Source organism: Balaenoptera ricei, chromosome 1 (assembly GCF_028023285.1).
Source record: "Balaenoptera ricei isolate mBalRic1 chromosome 1, mBalRic1.hap2, whole genome shotgun sequence".
Taxonomy (NCBI): domain Eukaryota; kingdom Metazoa; phylum Chordata; class Mammalia; order Artiodactyla; family Balaenopteridae; genus Balaenoptera; species Balaenoptera ricei.
Genome location: NC_082639.1, coordinates 149885264 through 149905377, shown reverse-complemented (window position 1 = coordinate 149905377; position 20114 = coordinate 149885264). Strand labels below are relative to the sequence as shown.

Below are 20114 nucleotides of genomic sequence, written 5' to 3'. Positions count from 1 at the left end.
GAAAGGAACTAGCGAGGGGCGAGAGGAGCGAGCCTGGAAGGGAGAGCGGCGGGGGGCGGCCGAGCTGCGGGCTGGAGGGCGCCGGGCGCGCTGAGACCGTGCCACCTCCACCCCACCTCCACCCCCGGGGCACGGAGGGCTCTGCCTGGGAGACGCACAAAGACATGCGAAGAGGGGCTGAGCGAGGCTCGCGCACAAAGACGCCGGGGCGCACTGCGGCTCGGGCTGCACCCACCACCCCCGCGCCGCGCAGCGCAGGGGCCCGGCCAGCGCGGAGCCCGGGGAGGAGAGCGCTGCGGCGGCGGCGGCGGCGGCGGCTGCTGGCCGGCGCGGGACCCGGGTCGCCGGCGCTCTCCTGGTGACCCGGGCTCGGCCGCAGGCGCGCGCGGGGGCGGCGGCGCCCCAGCCCAACTTGGCCTCGGCCTCGCCCTCTGCCCGGCCCGCCGGTGTCCCCTCCTTCCCGCGATTCCGTTTCTTCTCACGCTCCCCCCACCCTCCCTCCCGCGTCCAGCCCCGCTCTCCCCACCTTGTAAAACAAAGCCGGGGAAAATGCCTGCCCGTGCAGCTCGGAGCGCGCAGCCAGTCTCTGAATAAGAAGTGAGTACAATGGCGTGTTTGTAAAAGCTTCAAGTCCGTCTTTTTCAAAAACAAAAAAACCAAAAAACAAAAACAAAAACAAAAAAACCAAAAACATTGTGAATGCTGCATGCCTCATGCTTCCCAGCGCCTCGCAGGAGAGACCCGGCCATAGAGCAGGAGAAGGTGAGACCCCCAGGTGCCCCCTTCCCCACCTCCCGCCGCGGGCTTTCAGCCCCAGCCAGTCCGGGGAGGGCTGCAAAAGCCCCGCCGGCAGCAAGCGGACGTTTCCACCTTCGTTTCCCGTCCAAGGTGTTGGGTCATAATCTGGGGTTGGAGGCAAATCTATCCCCGGATCCTCTCCTGGCTGCTTCTCCCCACTCTCCCGCTGGTGCCTGGGGGTTTTGCATCTGCTTTGGGTATGGGTTTGGGACACTTGGGGGAGTTTCCGAAGGAGGAGGAGGGTCAGCTCTTGGGAGTAGCCGACGGGCAGGACGCATGGTGACCCTGGTCACACTTGTTGCCCGTTGCGTGGTGGTATAGGCAGTGGTGCTGAAAAAAGCTCATTTCTCCTGGTATTGAGTCGTCAGTTGTGGCCGGGAGCGAAGAAGACATACCTGGGTGAGGATGGGAGACCAGGATTAAGAGGACGCTGTGAGGTGCTGGGGGCAGAGAAGGGAGGTAATGATGGTGCCGGGAGAGTGTGTGGAAGGGGTGAATCTTTGATTCCTTGTTCTAATGAGCTTCTCTTCATGATCATACATCAAACGACGTGGAGATGGAAACCCAGAGGTTTCCCCATATTAGACCGAGGGGAAAGGCTGTTGTTTTTTATTTTGGTATTTCACTAGTTTCTGCCCATTCTGCCTGCCAAATGTGCATTATATATATTTCTGCTAATTAAAAAATAAGGCAATAGCTTAAAAGAATTAAAATCCATCAGGAAATGTATTAGCTTAATAACACACAGACACAATCTTTTAAAAAAAAATCTGTCCCCTTTCCCCCAAAGCATGTTAATACCTTAGTTTAGCACTGCAATCTAGGAGTAGGATTTGGGAGCATCAAGGTAAACAGTCTTGGTGTTTTCCAGTTCTGCAGACCAGAAACCAGTGATGTGAAAAATCAGAAATATGAGAGCCCAGAGAACTGGGGAGGAAGGACTTGGAAAGCTTCCTTCAGAGAGATAATATGGAGCTTCTATGTGATTTTCTGTTATTTTTATTCCAAAGATGGCTTAATTTTAGATTATGACCTTTATTTTTCACTGAGACTCACTAAGCAGCTTGCAGGTGGGGTGGAGTGGCTAGACAGCAGATGACAGTGATTTTAGCTGTTATCAACATTTCTGTTAAAATGTTTCAAAAAATTAAAACATTAAACACGTATCCAGTGCTAATTTTGGGTGAAGTTGCCTTTATGAATATCACATGTTAAAGGCGTCTGCTAGTTTGTGGCTTTATTTGGAGCAGCTGACTGTATCAGGAGGAAAATGTGTACATACCTGTTATAGCAGGTTGAACCATTGGAAACTGCTGAAATGAGTTGTACGTATGTGGAATCTCCACTTGGAGCCAGGGGTACAGTTAAGTCATCAGAGCTCCAACTTCTCCTCAAAGTCAGAACCATTCAGAGTTTTGCTGATTGAGGAGCCCTCTGTTATCTGTCATCATTATACAACACTGCTTACTTAGGTATGGTGCTTCACATAGCTTTGCTTGCAAAGCTACTTTCTGATGGGCAACAGATGATTTATGAACTCCAGCTGTGGTAGTCAAGAGGGCAGGGTATGTAGCCATGTGAAAATTGACACTTCTTATTTTCGAGTAATTTCAGGTTCCTGTAGGGTATTTGGGTGCAATTTCACAGATTATTTCTTGTATACTTACTTAAAAGTGTCTTTTAGATTAGGTTATCATTTTATTAAACCTGTATTCTAAACTAATTTTACTTATATCTCTAACAGTTACGGATGTTAAGTTGATTATTATGGTTGAGTTGATTTTTTTTTAAAATCTCCCATCTTTCAGCCATTCTATTACCCCTTTTGGTTCAGTGTTGCCTTTCCAATCAAATATTCTGTAGTAGATGGCATATTTTCCCCTTAGCAAGTGGAAGTCTAGTATCTCTTGAATTTTCTAAAAGGAAATCCATTAATGATATTTTTGAACAGCTGAGATGAATAATAAATGGATTTAGAGTCACCTCAGAATATATGGGAATTTGTAAGAGAACACATAAATCCACTCTAATGGAGCAATTAGCTCTGTACAGAGCATGTAGGGTCTAAGGTGTGAGACGATGTTTTTAATTTTTTTTCTTGATAATGTTCACTGTTGAAGGAACTTGTCATCTCTTGGCTGCACCTATGATTGTGTGCCAGAATGGGTAGCAATACTTTTGTTTTTTTAAAAGATGTCCGAGATTGAATAACAAAATACAGAGAATGATTAATCATGAGCCCACTTTGGAGGACAGCAAAAAGAAATGATTGAGCTATTGAGTGGTTTATTTGCCATCATGTTTTATCAGATAATTACTAACGTTCTGCTTCGAGCAACAATGTTTGGATCGCAAATTCACTTACAATTCCTTTATTATAATGAATTTTTAAATAAAAATAGATAACGTTCTTTACACTGATTGCTTGTGGTATAGAGTGTTAAGTTCTTGAGAACAGGAATAATCCATTAGCCTTCTTTATGAGCACTCAAATATCTAGCTTAGTACCATCAACTCTTAGGAGTTCTGTAAATGTGTTGACTAGCACGTTGGACAGATATAAATTTTGAAATTAATTAGGAAGTCCTCAGGCATTCTTTTTTTTTTAAGGTTCTTAGTCTGCTTCCTGTTTTTTTCCTCCCATCGGAAACCCCAATAGCAGCAGAGGGCTAAGACCCAGCCCCTTTTCCTTGAACCCTTATATACTTCTGGTTTAGGCTCCGGAGCTTCCACCAGGAGAGCAAGCGGAGTTCAGTCCACCTTTGCTGACCCCTGAAAGAAGCCGAGCCATCCCCTCTAACCTCCTTCAACCTAACCTCCATTCTCTATTGTTGGCAGTGGCGGCCCCTGACTTGCTGGATCCTAAATCTGCCGCTCAGAACTCTAAACCGAGGCTCTCGTTCTCCACGAAACCCACCGTGCTTGCTTCCCGGGTGGAGACTGACACGACCATTAATGTTATGAAATGGAAGACGGTCTCCACGATTTTCCTGGTGGTCGTCCTCTATCTGATCATCGGAGCCACAGTGTTCAAAGCGTTGGAGCAGCCTCACGAGATTTCCCAGAGGACCACCATTGTGATCCAGAAGCAGACGTTCATTTCCCAGCACTCCTGTGTCAATTCGACTGAGCTGGACGAACTCATCCAGGTAACTGGCACCCAGGAGTTGTTATTCCGTTTCCTCTGTGGGCAAAGACAAGTAAGAATAAGAGGCAATAACTCAGTACCAGGCCCTCCGATGTGCCTGTGGGGTCGTCTCCCACTTTTCTCCTTAGTGTAGACCTCTTGGCCACAGTTTCTTTTTCTCTTTATTGCACTCCCTCCCTCTTTTATTACTTCGGCCATCTTTTCTTCTCCTTTTCCTTTATTTCTCCCGCTCCCTGCTCCTTCTCATCCTCTTCTGCTCTTGTGTTTCTCTATTTCTGTCCTGTTGTCACCCTGCTTTCTTTTCCTTTGTCTTGTCTTAGAACTGCCAGTGGACAGTTCTGTGAACACAGGGTTACCTTGCTGGAGGCCCTCAGGGTTAGAGAACCATTGCCGACTGAGAAACTTTGCTGTGGCAAATAAGGGGAAAATATAAGGCAGAAAAAGTGCAGTAATCATGGCAGTGGCTATCATAAGATAGAAGAGATGAGTTTGTGGTGGATACATCTCATGGCTAACAGGCCATAGCTCACTTCTTTAATCTAGCCAAAGTATAACTCTGATAACTGCCTTTTTTAGGTGTCTGGGGAGAAGTGATTAATCATTGCTTCTCTAAACCCCAACTAAAAGCAATTTACTAGCAACACGGAAAAATGGAGTTTTTGAATAAAAACTAATTTAGTTTTAATTTACTCTATAATAGCAGAACAGTATCCTTATGGAAAAACGTTTTTTAAAAGAAATTTAATCCCAAAATGATTTTAAAATTTCAGTTAGGCTCTTTCGAGATGGCTATATTTTTGTTGTAGATTTCTTTTGTTTAAAACAAATCATTGGTCCAACCAAGAATCTTGGTCAAGAAGAAAGCCCTAGAATTTTCTTTCAAGGAGAGATCTGACTGATGAAAACATTTTAATTGTACATATATTCATTTTCCTATAGAGCCTATTTTTCTTACCAGGTTTATGTCAAATGGGATTGAAAACCATCTGTGAGTCATCAACTGGGCAGTTTCTTCCTCATCTTATGTTTGGTTTTACATCATTTGAGTGAGTTGGAATAGTCGATTGAGGGAAGAAATTATTATTGATTTTTATCCAGTTTCTTGTTCTATGACCTTTCCTCTTTTATTCCCTCTTGCCATGGATCCCCAAATGCTACCTCTGTCCTCCATAGCCCTCTCTATTTATAGAATACAAGTTCTCGTTCAAGTTTTATTGAAAGCTATCAAAGCTAGTACTCTCTGATCCTCATTTAGCTCGTACCACATTCAGACACTTCTGCATCTCACCTATTTGATTAAATTTTGGAAAGGTTCTTCAGATAATTAGATACTGAATTCCCTACTATTTGTAGATGATGGTGCCATTTTCAGTATTGACAGTGAACCTGCCAAATAATATTATCAGTCCAGCCACCGCATTGTCTGTTCCTGCATAAGATCACTTCCACTTCACTCTTGATTTGTGCCCATCATCCTTAGAGGTACAGAAAATCTTTAAAGAGTCCCCACTTCCCTTGGGTTTTAGAAGAAGAGCTCTATGTTATTTTGGTGGAGGGAGCATGGAGTCGTGGTAAAAGCCTAAACTGTGGGATCGGATAGGACGTTTTAAATTCCATTTGAGTACTTTCCTAGAGTTGTCATCTTGAACAAGTAATTTTCCTCTCTAAGCTTTAGATCTATCTAGAGTGAGGGAAGAATACCTATCAAGTAAGGTTGCTGTAAAGAGTAAAGAGATAATCCGTGGAAGGCATTTAGGTGCTCAAGAAGTGTTAGGTTTATTTGCTGTTTTTGTTATTTTTCCTTCTCTGCTTACCTCTTAATTGGGTGGAAGCATCTGATTCAGGTAATTGCATACTTACCTTCTCAAGTGAGGTTGTTTGTCTTGGGCAGGAAAAAAAATGCTACATTGTTTTTGGAGTGAACACAAACAGAGCTCAATATATGACCTAATTATTTTTCTTTTTGCTCTACACAGGCAATCCATTTTAGCTTTATTAATATTCATTGCCGATTGAGGATCTTTGCTTCTTAAAAAATCTTAAGGATTTTGGTGCTTATTGAGTGTTTTTAAATGCAGAGGTTTGCCTGTTATTTATTGTCATATCACTCACCTTTATAACCCTATGGTTTTAATAAATTATTTTTTTCTCTTTGAACATAATTTCTTCTTGTAAAAGAAGTCTTTATAGTGGCATGGCTCCAAGGATCAAGCTCAGTGTCTAAATAGGGAGGAAAGCAAATGAGCCAGGATTCATATATTAGAATTACATTTCATTTGTATGGTTCTCATAAATTTCCAAGTGTTTTTCCTGTGTTTATTTTCCCTTTTAATCCTCCCTTAAAACCTCATGAGCGGGTATTTTAGTTAGAAATATCGCAGCATTAAGGATTAGGAGGCTAAGAAACCAAATGATTTACCCCAGATAGTATCTTTAGGATGAGAGTTCAGGTCTTCAGAATCTTGGTCTGGCTTTATTCCTAGGAGTCTCCACTCTTCCAGGGCTTTCAGTGCTGAGGGGAAAATAGTTGGAGAAGTTAGAAGTTCAGTCCTTGTGTTGGTGGAGAAGGAATTCTGGATTCCTTTTGTGAATAGTGGGCAAAGAGGAGGAAGTGGGTAGTCAGGCAGTAAGGCCAACGTCAGGTACAGTTAACCTAATCTGGCCTCCAGTTATTAATTACACCTCTGGGTGGGTGATGGTAACCTCATTCCATGCTGTGGTTGTATCACAGGGTAGCCTAGGCTTGGGGGCAGGGTGGGCGGGGTGTGGGGGGAGATTGGGAAATGGAGCATTAAGGCACATGAGAGCAACTTCCTTTTCTGCTATCGAGTCCCATCGTGTGTGTTCGATCTAAGTGCTGTTTGGTTTTTTAAAATATTTATTTATTTATTTGGTTGCACCGGTCTTAGTTGCGGCATGCGGGATCTTTGTTGCGGCATGTGGGCTCTTAGTTGCGGCACATGGGATCTAGTTCCCTGACCAGGGATTGAACCCGGGCCCCCTGCTTTGGGAGCATGGAGTCTTAACCACTGGACTGCCAGGGAAGTCCCTAAGTGCTGTTTTTGACAAAGACCCTCTAAGGCAAGATTGAGGTGGTGGCAGAGATATCAAGACAAAGAGATCTTTTCTGGGATGAAATATTTTGAAAACTTTGACTTTTCAACTTCCATTACATTTGTTAGTGTGATTCCAGTACAGAAAAATATATGGAAACCTTTTTAAGTTTCAAGAGTCATGAATACCATTAACAATAGCCAAATTTTAATGAGCACTTACTATGTGCGAGGCACTATTTTAATCCCCTTTCCATGTATTAGCTCCTTTAATTCTCTTAAACAACCCTATGAGGTATGTGCCTTATTATCTATATTTAACTTAGGTGGAAACTGAGAGGGAGCTAATTTTCCAAAAGGTAGAGTGCACTGTTATTCAAAGCTAAATGGACAGACTCCAGAGCTTATGATTTTAGCTCCTATATTTACTGCCTCTAAAAAAATTTAATAAACATTAAAGTTTGCTGTCAAGTTCCCTATTATTCTGTATATTAGAGTGTAATGAATATCAAATTATAGTCCTCTGTACATCGTGATTTACATTATATAACATATCTCTCTCCATATATATGGAGAGTATATAACCTGGATTTTAATATTCTTTTTGGACAACACTTCCTGGTTTTCTCCTGTTTGAATGTCGTAAACCAGTAGAGGCATGGTTATATTAGATATACCTGGTTTTAATCTAGTTATTTCCATGTTTGCTGAGTCAATTCTGAGATTAAAAAACGGGGCAAAAATCTATGATCTATACATTGATAATAAAAACATCTTATGGGAGATTTGACTTTTGTTTTATCGTTTGAGCTCTACGCCCCTGTGAGGTAGGTAGGGAAGGTATTCTATCCACTTTTTGGGTGAAGAAACTGACACATTTCACAAGGTCATGTGGTGGCCTCAGGTCGAGATCTTTGGAGTCTTCCAGTTGAGGGGATTATATTCTCTGCACTGTTCCCTCTTCTCAATTTTGTTCTTACTGCTTCATTCAGTGGCATTTATTGAGCACTTCCGGTGTGTTGACCTTTGTGCTGGATATTGAGCCAAGTAAAATGATGGGGAAAAACTTGGCTTCTCTTAAGGTACTCTCTCCTTCAGAGTCAATGCAGGAGACTGCTATAAACTTAGTTATAATAGAACTACTTGCAGATTGGAGCTGGGCTACTGAGGAAGAAATTAACCACCCAGTGAGAGTTGGGAAGACACAGAAGAAGAGGTGAAAGGGAAACTGGATTTTAAGTGTGGAATCAGTGCTCTCTGGAGGAAAAATTGGAATCAGTAGATGTTCTAGGCAGAGGGCATGGTGCAACTGAATTGTCTGGGTGTAACTGAATTGTCTGGGTGTGAGGGGCAGCGGCATGAGCAAGTCTAACAGAGTAGAGAAAGGCCTCTTATTCCACAGGAAGGAGGTGGGCTTTACCCTAGGCCTATTCCCCTCCAGCTGGAGTAGATGCACCATTGAGGGCATTGGTTGTATACCATGGGATACTTGGAGCTACATGCCTTCCTAGAATGCCAATGAACTAGACTTTTTTAAAGAAAAAAAGAAAAACATTGTTTTATACTAATTCTATAAGCATGTATTCATTCATAGATATTTATTGAATTCTTGTTGAATTCCATGTGTGTTGTCACAAGCACTGAAATACAGTAGAGAATAAAACACATGAAAATTCTTGCCCTTGGCGAGCTTGCATTTTACTGGGGGAAGATGGTATGTTAGTGATAAGTCTCAGGAGAAAAAAATAAAGTAGTGAAGAGGGGTTGGAAATGTTGGATGGTCTTGGTGATTAATTTTAGATAAGGTCACTGATAAGGTGACTTTTAAGTGAAGGGCGTGAGGGAATTAGCCAAGGGGCTGTCTGGGGAATAACACGCAGCAGAGGGCCCAGCATATCCCAAAGATGAGAGCATTCCTGGCCTGCAGAGGAACAGCAAGGATGCTGGGAGGGCGTGGTGGAAGATGATGTCAGGCAGGTAATGAGGGCCAAGTCCTGTAGGGCCTTGTAAGTGAGAATCAGGAGTTTGGCTTTTTAGTACAGATGAGTGTTCTATTCTGGCTTATGTTTCACCAGGGTCACTCTGGCTGCTGAATTCAGAATAGACTGCAGGAGGCCACAGGCAGAAACAGAGGGAGCAGTTATGAGGCTGTTGTAATAATCCTGGTGATGGATAAGGGGAGCTTGAAGTAAGGTTGTTGTAGAGAAAGTTGTGAGATATGGTCAGATTCTGGATGTATCTTGGCAGGAGAGCCAATGAGACTTACTGACGGACAGGATGGGCGGGGCAAAGGTGAGGAGTCAAAGATAAGCCCAACATTTTTGTCCTAAGAAACTGAAAGAATACAGTTCCCATTTTTCTGAGATGAGGAGGAGTGCAGGGGGACCTGGATTGGGGGTGATGTCAGGAGCTTAGTTTGGGGCACTAATCGTGTCCATTAGACGGGCTTTGATTATTGAAGAAGATTCACAGGACCCCACATAACAGTGCTTACAGATCTATAGCATAATGTAGGAACATGGTGCAGTACAACAACAGCACCCAAATAAGGATCTGCACCACAGGCAAGGGTCATATTGCAGCATGGGGTCTGGCGGGGCCAGGAGCCAGCTGGATTTGTCCTCCCTCTGTAAGGCCATGCCAGGCCATACTCCTCTCTTGGATCAAGAACCACCAGTGTGTGCACAGAACATTGTGGGCCAGGGAGACCAAAATGGCATCTTGGCTGGAGTTTCTGATCCCCCGCCAGTCACATAGGCATTTTCTTGCTACATAACCAGCCTCAGTGGCAGAGCTTTCCAGGAGTCTCTCTGAGACCAGGTGCAAATCATCCACCACAATGTTATCCATAAATAACGCTGACAAGCTGGTGCTAACCTCCCTGAAGCTCCTCAGGTCATGGTTATAAAACAATACTCTTGATCAGAGTGTCTCATGCCTTTACCAAGGGACAGTGTTGTGTGGGTACTTTAGCCCAACGGCTCAGGCCAATTCCAGGCCAGCACAGTCAAGTTAAATTTGAAATGCCTGTGAGGACATCCAAGGGTAGATGTTGAGTAGGATGCTGGAAATGCGAGTTTGGTCTTTGGGGGAGGGGTCAGGCTAAAGATATACTTTTGGAAGTCATCATTATACCAAAAGCATTTAAAGTCAAGACGTTGGATGAAATCACCTGGAGAATGAGTGCAGGTTGAGATGAGCAGAGATTCTAGTATGACCCCAGGAGCACTTCAACATGTAGAGGTTGCTGAGGAACAGATCCAAAGTCTGCGTGAATGACTGATTTACAACCTAAGATTTCAAGGATGTTCCTCTTGTTTTAGCAAGCTGTATCACCCTATGCCCCCAGACCTCTTAAGGTTTCTTTTTTCTTTGCCTGTAGGAACCCTTTAAAAGAAACATTTAAAAAGTATGTCTCTAGGCATGGGAGCCACTGAAAGTGTTTGAATAGGGGAGCCCAATTATGTTTTGGATTATGGCTCTCTTAATGGCAAATGGGATGGTTTAGCATATGAAAAGCGTGCTTAGAACTGATTGTATATGGTGGTGAGTGATACTATTTGATTCTGTATACAATGGTTTGGTGGCTGTTATTCTAGTTTGTATAAGCATCCAGGTATATTAAATATTTGGCTTCACTTTTGGAAAGCGTATGTTCATCTTCGATCATTTTATTTATGGACACAAAATCATGTTGTCCAGAAAGCATCTAAAAGGGCTGTCTTTTGTTATCAGTGATTTTACTTTTCCTGTTCAATATTTTGGATGAATTTAGACTTTAGGAACCCGATTCTAACAAAAAAATTGCCTGAAAAATATTTAAACATCCCATAAATACTTTACGTCCTTTGGGTTAATCTCTGGAAAAAGCATTTTTAGATGGCGTAATGTGTAAACTTCAAGTAGCTTGGATTATTTTAGCAGTTTATCTGGGAGTCACTTAAAGGACTGGGCTACAAGGGTGAGGATTACTCAAGAGTGCTGTTTTCATAGTTAGAAGAGGGAGTTAGGTATCAAGGGTGATACAGAAGTCTTAAAGAAAACCTTGTCAGTTTCCAGTTTTCCTGGGACTCTCCCATTTGCTACTTTCTTAGTGGGATAATTTATGTTTGCCTCCCATCCCAGCCTCTATTTTCATGCTATCTTGACTTTCAGAGTGAAAGAATGAAAAGGGAAACACTTTTTCCATTTGTAAGTACATCCAGTAACAATTGAGATAGTTTCATTCACTGTTTTCTAATTATACTTAGGTTTTTATTATAAAACATAAAAGTAGTTGTCAGAAAATGATTTTATCTCCAAAGGATATATGAAACTTAACTAGTTAATATTGGTAAAAAAAATAGTAAAGTGCTATATGAATATTATATATCAATAAAATATCACCCAAACTGATATGATTAAAAAGGAATATTATTTTAAAATAATGGCTAGGACATTATTTGATAGCTGGAATGGTTATTGCAGAGTGAGCAAAATTATTCTGCATATACATTGTAATACATTTAAAAATATTTTTTGGCTGACAATTTCTTTGGTCTAAACTTAAAACATGACAAATGTAAAGCTCAGTCAAATAGTATTAGAGTGAAGTTTGACTAGTATAGATCTGTCCATAGCTATTATGATGGTGGCTCTAAAATTCTTAGAGTTGTACATTCCATATTTTCATTTTATCATATATTTGAATACCGTTTTGCATGGTAAGGTATATTATATTATTTAATTCACACATCCCCTGACATGTATATATTAATTCACATTTGCAAAGTGAGGAAACTGAGGCACAGACAGATTAGGTGCCTTGCAGTTCAGAAAGAGACAGAATGGTACCTTGATTAGATGATTCTTCCTTGTGACTCCATCTCCAGGACCTTTTGCTTAGATACTTAACACAGGAATGTGTGTACCACAATGTCTAGTGATAGTAAATACCCAATAAATATTTAGTTCAAGGCTATATCTCTTTAAAAAGTACTTATATATGTATTCTATTTTGTTTGGTCAGGAAACAGAGAGGTTATTCTTCATCATCCCCCTTTTGTAGATAAGCGAACTGAGGCACAGAATGTTTAACCCCAGGTCACTCAGCCTTTTTTGGCTTGAGATGCTGAAAGTGGCACAGCGAGCATTACAGTTGCAGAGCTGTCGTTCAGGTGACTCTATAGCTCGTTTCCATTGTTCCAGAAGGCCTTTTTAGGAGTGACATTATTTTGTTGTGTTTTCTCCCTGGGATCCCCTTTTATCTAACCCCACAAACTAAGTCAGATTTCTGACTTGTGCACCTAGGGTACACTTGCTTCATTTTAAGTTGCTGGTACATCTGGCACATCCATGCTGTAGTAGCAAAGACCAGCAGCAGAAGACGCAGCAGGTCTGTAAATGTGAAGGCAAAATATATACTTGTGGAGAATGAGAGTACAATTATAAGGCCACAATGAGCAACTAAAATATTATGCAGAAACGTGTGTGGTTGGACACTAGTCATGCTGAAGCCTGAGCAGGGGAGGAAAGCCTGAGCAGGTGAGGTCAGGGAAGGTGATTTCAAGCTGGAGGATTCTTACCTGAATGGAAGAGGTGGACAGGAGTGGAAAGAGAAAGAGCAGAGGGAAATAGTTATAAGAACACACTAAGTTAACATTCTATCTATAGGATTATAGCACTTTTACTCCTTTCTTGGTTTCTAACATTCACAAAGTATTAATAGTATCTTGTACAAAATCCAGGTGATACCAGAAGGTATCAAGAAGAAAGTAAGATCTGAAATCCTTCCCTCCAGAGTTGGCCAAGACCTCTCTTTAGGCATTATACACAAATGGAATAGACTGAAGGGTGTGTGTGTGTGTTGGTGTATACACACACATATGCATCTGTCCACACAGAATTGTACACACATGGGATCACATATGCATGCCATTTTGCCATCTCCAGTTTTTGCTCACCATTGTGTAGGGGATGATTCAGGAATATTCCAAGTCTTCATGTTAGCTATTGTCTGAAGGGTTTTGACATAGAGGACCTGACACAGAGTACTACCACTCCCCACATCCCTTGTGGTGGGGGATTTAGATTCCCTTATGGTCCTTTGGTCAAAAAGCTTCATTCTCTTAATAAGTGATGAATAGAAGAAACCGAAGTATTGACTGAAGAGTTCAAGTATGGAGTATTGAAGAGTATAGAAGAATAGAACCTGTGGCATTGCAAAAGAGGAGAACTGCTCATCTACTTGTAGATCTTGTAGTAGTAGAACTGCTACATCCTGAAATGTTTTCATTTCAGGAAATAAATGATGGTTCCTTTCAGTCGTGCTATTGGGATCCTCCTATTTTGTTATTTATTAAGTATTCACATAGGTTAGGTAATATCCTTTTCAGTAAGGGAATGAGATGATGTTTTCTAACTTTTTCAGCTATTTCCCTGCCTTTCATTTTTATGAACATTTGAATATCTTGGCTGAATCAAGAATAGTAGTTCATCTAGCTTAGTATTTCTTACTCTTAACTATCTAAGGAACATATAAAAACAGTGCCTCAGTTCCCTTTATAAAGCCAGCTTTAGAAAGGACAGCTGTACCCAGTGCCTCATGACATTATGAAAAATCTGTCATGGATCTAATATTCATAAGCTTAATTTATCTAAACTGTTTGAATATAACCACATTTCACCTTGTACCTTCTCTTGAGATAAGCGTCTTACATTCTACTCAATAAAGTTTTTCTTTTTATTTGCTCTTTTGTAAAATTACCTCCTTTAAGTTTTAAGCCATTTGCTTAGCGAATTTAGCAAAGTCATGAAATTCCCTTCTACGGAGAGGGACACTGTCTTTTTTATCTTCATCCCCTACCGCATGTAGAATTCATTCTTCCTCAACTCTGTATGCTTTTGTAATCCGTGATATTGTGTGTCTTGGGTCTTTGCCTTTCTGGTAGTCTTGTTTTTTCATCTCTTCCTTAGCACTTACAGTGTCTTCTTGATTATTTTACTTATCCTTTTTTGAACTGCTTTCTGCTCAGTTAACATTTTGAGAAGTGTCAATTAGAGCTGTGGGCAGTATTCCAGAAGAGGAGGAATCATAATGTAGCACAAAAGTGGCTTTCTGTTTTAATTCTTTCCTTGTCCTTTTTTCCCCCTGTTTTATTTCTATTACCTCTCTGATGATGCCTAGTGTTTCGTATGTTGTTGTTGTTGAATGATGTCCTCAGGCAAAGAATTGCAGTGACTTGAGGCTTCTTGTAGGTTACTGAAAACACTATTTGAAAAGGGTAGCCTGGGTTATTTTCTCCCAAATCCATTAGTTTTCACTTGACAAAGATGACCCTCAGTTCTCATTTGTGTGCCTCTTTACCCAGGCATGTGAGATTTTAAAAATTTAATTGAACATCAGGCATTTCACAGATCATGGTAGTATTTCCACACTTTGATATTTCCTTTTTAGTGTAAAATTAAAACTGCAGAACAGATACTTAGATTTACATTTATCCCTTCAAATATATATTTATTATACCTACAATTTTTAAACTATTAAAACCTTTTCTTTTAGACCTGTAACCAAACATACCCATTTTTTTTTATTTTCCCATTTTTATAAAGAACATTTTTTCTCAGTCTTTAGTACATACTTTTCTATTTATGACTACTTACATTTTGCTAATTAATTTTTCTCTATGTCCTTACGTACTCCCTCATAATAGCTTTTGGATCGGCGAAGCATACTTTCTCTATACAGTACTGCTTTATTTTTACCCCGTGATTAGTTAACTTGCATATGTGTTCAGAAATATTCTTTATGTGCTTTCACTCTGTTTTGCTTTTAGTTTTTCTCAGAAAACTCCAGTTTATTTAGAACTTACTGTTACGTATAAGTGAGAGAGCTCCAATTAGTCTGTAATTAGTCCTTGGTTTATAGTAATGTTAAGTGAAAGTGCCAATATTGGCAGATTGTTAAAAGTATGTATTTTTTTAGGGGTACCTAAGGAATCAAAATTTACCAGAGGCTTGTAGAAGTAAAATGTGTTCTCTAGTGATGTAGCAATTCAGGGGACTTTGGGAAATAAGTAAAGCAATGAATGTGAGTACTGTGAAAAGGGAGAAGAATCTCAGTAGACACCGTTACATGGCCACATGGGTTGCAGTGATGCATATTTCAGGAAAAAGAATCTTTAATTCTTAAATTTTCCATTTTTAGGGTCCCAAAATAGTTTCTTGGCTGTTGTAAAGTCCCTTTTCTACAGTTATGCATCTCTTCTTATTTTGCTAAAACTCACTTAGAGGAGTATGGGGAGTCATCAGAAACTCGTAATTGCTAAAACAGGACATGTTCCTTTTGGGCAAATGAAAAGTTCTCCTTTCCTGTCACTGTTATTCATATACTATAGAGGGTGATTTGAAAACGTTTGTTTAAGTGACAGGTACAATAAAATGAACTCCACTGTCCTTGGACATATGTGTGATCAGCACAAGAGTGAAACTAATGGTACCAGGGAAGCAGATTCTGAGATTTATGGGTGAAGAGACACTGGTTGGTGTCCATTTAGACGTTTTGGTGTTAACCCCGAGAGCAGAGGTACCTCACTTCTCCTCCATATTTGAAGGGGAGACCTTAGGGAGGTTTTCTGTTAACCCAAGAGTCACCACCCCATGGGTCTGTGGTGCTGTGTGTTTCCAACAGAGTGATAGTGTGGTCAGGATTCACTAACAGATTTCCAAGCAAGGCAAGCCCAAATGGACTAGAAAGGAGAAACATCCTTATTAGATGGATTTAGGATTCTTATCTTTTATTTTGCAGGGGAAGTAAAGGGAAGGTCTTATTTTCCTTAAAATAGCCACGGAGATGCATACAAATTATGTTCTTTAGTGGGCAGCATATTTTCACATAGCAGCATCTCAGATGATCGGGACCCAGGTGTTTGTTGAGCAAAGAAGAAGCTAGTGAATATGGCAGAAGTCTTCTTAGCTTTGACTTTAAAGCTTGCTCTAGCGCTTGTGCTTTTATCTGGTAAAGTAGAATTTACAATGTTAATTACCTACCAGTCTGTAAGGAAATTTATATGTTGCTGGGTGCAGTTCTGAATTCCTGTTGCATGAGGGAGGGGTTAGTGAGGGTTTCTTTGAACACCTGTTTTTCTCTTGCTTCTCAGGAGGTAGGCAGGCTGCTGCTATTTTCCATTTGTCCTAGTCCATGAACAAATCATCAAATGATTTATTCCCAGTTTTTATTAAATAAAATTTTATAAGACAAAATTACATGTTGATAAGTCAAAGTAACTTATCACTCATACAGGAAAACAAAATTGATTTGCAGCATAGTTTTGTGAATCTGAATTTTTTTGGACATTTGGACACACACTGGCCATCCTGAGTTCTCTTTCTGCATCCTCACTCAGAAACATTTTTGCATTCATCTATCACATTCAGGTAGCATATCAGCTATTAGAGAGACCTGAGGTAAGACGGTGTAAAGACCTACTCATCTAAAGGAAGAGGTAGTTAAAATGCACATTCAGTCATTTATTCATTCTGTATGTAATGTTTTTTAAGAGGTGTAGTTTTAAGCAAGGGGAGTCATCAACATAGAACTATACTGACAGAGTCCTGCTCTCATGAAGCTTCTATCCTAGTGGGAAGTGACTAAAAATAAACTAAGAAGTAGCTGAACAAGATAATTTCAGGAAGTACAAATGTTCCGAAGACTAAAGAATGACCCAGTGAGATGGAATGATGGGAGCAGGGCTCCTCTAGAAGGGCTGTGTTTTCTCTGAGCTGGTGACCTTGGGATGAGGTTTGAATGAGGGAGTCAGTCATGTAGAGATCTTGGGAGGAAGCGTTTGAGGAGGAGTAGGCAGCAAATGCAAAGGTGGGAGCATTCTTGGTGTGTCCTAGGGCCTATGCAAACATCGGTGTGGTTGGCCCATCATTCGTGAGTTGAGGGAAACAGGCCAAAGCCTCATAGGTCTTCATTAGTGGTCTAGGTTTTGCATGCAATGGAAATTGACAAATAGAAAGTTTAGAAAGAAACAAACATAATTATATCATAATTGTGCTAGGCAAATAATGTGGTGACTTAGGGGGATTAGAAAGATTAGTTGGAGAAATTTTAATGAAAGTTGATTTTGTGAAGAATTTTAAATAAGGGGGGACAAACAGGGTTTGGGCTAGTAGGATAGGAGCCCTTCAGGAAGATGTGCTCAAGGGCGATGATCCTGGAAATGTGTGTACTTTTGAGGGAAATATAAGGGAGAGGGGAGATGGCTGAGTGTTCTGAAGCTGATACTAGATAGTCAACTTAATGTGTCTAAGATTCATTGAAAAGAAGATCATTTTAATGAGCATAGATAATTGCTAGATGATTTGCACGGGCTCTGTGTGGCAGAAGCCCTTTATTTTATTTTTATTTTATCAAAATACATTCTAGTATCCATTTTAGGATACAAGATGTATATTTTATTACCTTTAAAAATTATTTTTTATTTAAAATCTTCCACAATAGCAATATTTCTAGGCATATTACAGCTTACATGTCACCATAAATAATTGTGTAATTAGTTTTTCCTTGATAAATAACGATTTCCTTTTTTTTCTCTCTGGTTAACAAGTTCCAAAGCTTCACAGCAGTGTTCATTTCTGGAAGATGTTTTATCAGATGATGACATTTGGCTCTTGATTTGAGCAGGCCTGAAAGATCTATTACATGAGGCTAGTTTTAAATAAGTTGGCTTAATTAAAATAATCTTATTTTATGATAATGATATCATTCCTGAGGCATATTTTTCATGGACAGCTGTATGGTGCTATTATGCAAAAAATAATGCAAAACTATTTTTTGATAGGACAAGACATGCTGCTTTATTCTCTTTAGTCAGTACCTCATAGCCTTATTTCTTGATCCATAGAGAACTTGTGTGTATGTTTGTGTGTTTGTGTCTGTGTTTTAGCCTCTGTAATCCTTTCCTTATGCAGGATTAAATTGTTTCAGATAGCCTTCTTGTTAGGGACCTAATGAGATTCCTTTCTTGAGGGAAAAGAAAAAAATAAGTTAATCTCATATATAAACTGAACTGTGATATGTGTCTTTGAGTCTCAAAGAAAATGCAAAGAGCAAGCAAAAGTGGTAACTATATCTGAAAATCAGGGAATTTCTGAAAAGTGTCAGCAAAATTTTATCATAATGTATTTTGTATTAATTGCATACAACATTTTAAGGAATAAACTAATTGAATTTGGAACTTGGAATCTACAGTGCCTAGTCAAACTCTGTCATTTTAGAGCTAAGAAAATAAACAGTTCAGTAATTTTTCTAAGAGCCTGCTACCAGTTAGTAAAAGAACACTATTGGATCCGTGAGTTCTAGCTCCCTACACCTTATCCCCCACCTCCCAATTTCTCCTTTTTCTTTCTCTTATAAATATAAACATCTTTCCAAGATCAGAGATGCATTCTAACATTTTTTATTTTGTTGAAGTAAGTAGTGCAGATATTTTGTTTTCTGCCCTCCAGAGCTTCAGTCTGTATACAGTCTGTATACCCATATAGATGACTCATTATTTTGCATCTGTCCATTGCTTGCTGCCTCTTATGGTGAATGAGTGAATGGCTGGCTGGCTGGATGGATGGATGGATGAATGAATGAAAAAAAATCTCAGAATTTTAGGATTACGGAGAATCCTTCTGAATCTTGAGAAAAATTAAAGTGAGTAGTGTCCTTTTGAAGGTTCTTGCCACCAAAATTACCAGATAAAGTTATAAATAGATTTTTAAAAGGATTAATCCTTTTAATTAGGGGATGATAAATCAAAATGAACTAGGAAGGAGAAGTGAGACAACTTAGAATTTTAAAAAATTTTATCTGATAAATGAAAGAAAATTCCATGAATGTTTACATGTTAAGTGAATATTTATTGAATGCCTATTATGTACCTGGCACTGTATGAGACTATGGTTTCTTTTTCTCTCAAAACTGTACTTTATAATACATATTATTTTATATCCTAATTGTCTCACTTCACAATATATTATGAATCTATATCTATATCTTTAACTATAGATTTATGAAATCCTTTTTAATGGCTTTATAGTATGTCATTTTATGGATATACCATAGTCTTTTAAGACTATTCTCCTATGTCAGGGACTTAACCTTTTATTATTATTTTTTTATTGCGGTAAAAAGTGCATAGCATGAGATCAACCCTGTTAACAAATTCTTAGGTGTGAAGTGCAGTATTGTTAACTGTAAGCACAATGTTGTACAGCAGATCTCTTGAACTTTTGCATCTTGCATGACTGAGGCTCTATATCCATTGAGAAAGCAACTGCACTTCCCTGCCCCCATCCAAACCCTGGTAACCACCATTCTACTTTCTGCTTCTGTTGAGTTTGACCACTTTAGATACCACATGTAAATGGAATCATGAAGTATTTGACCTTCTGTGACTAGCTTATTTCACTTAGCATAATGTCCTCAAGGTTCATTCAAGTTGTAGCATGTGACAAGGATGCCTTTTTTTTTTAAGGCTGAAAAATATTTCATTGTATGCATATACCGCTTTTTTCTCTATCCATTCCTCCATTGATTGACATTTAGATTGTTTTCACCTCTTGACTAATGTGAACAATGCTGCAGTGATCATAGAATGTAGATATTTCTTTGAGAATCTGTTTTTGATTCTTTTGGTTAAATATTCAGAGATGGAATAGCTGGTTCTATCTTTAATTTTTGAGGACCATCCATACTATTTCCTATAGTGGCTGCACCATTTTACATTCCCACCAAAGTGCCCAAGCGTTCAAATTTCTCCACATCATTGGCAACACTTGTTATGTTCTATTTTTTGTTTTTTTGTTTTGTTTTGTTTTTATAATGGCCACCCTAATGATGTGAGGTTATATTTCATTGTGGTTTTGATTTGCATTTCCATGATTAGTGATGGTGAGCATTTTTCATGTACCTGTTGGGCATTTGTATATCATTTTTGAATAAATGTCTATTTAAGTCTTTTGCTCATTTAAAAAAATTTAAATTTATTAACTTTTTTTGCTGTTGATTTGTAGGAGTTCCTTATGTATTTTGGATATTAACCCCTTATCAGATATATGGTTTTCCGTTATTTTCTCCCATT

At 39.7% G+C, this 20114-nt stretch overlaps 1 protein-coding gene across 1 annotated transcript in view; it reads left to right on the top strand.

Annotated features, from left to right (window-relative positions):
- Positions 1-713: 713 nt before the first annotated feature.
- KCNK2 (potassium two pore domain channel subfamily K member 2) overlaps positions 714-20114 on the top strand; it is a 156725-nt gene continuing 137324 nt past the window's right edge. Inside the window, exons 1-2 of the mRNA XM_059904240.1 lie at positions 714-762; positions 3637-3947. Of these exons, the coding sequence (XP_059760223.1) occupies positions 714-762; positions 3637-3947 (360 nt within the window). The remainder of the gene's footprint in view (positions 763-3636; positions 3948-20114) is intronic.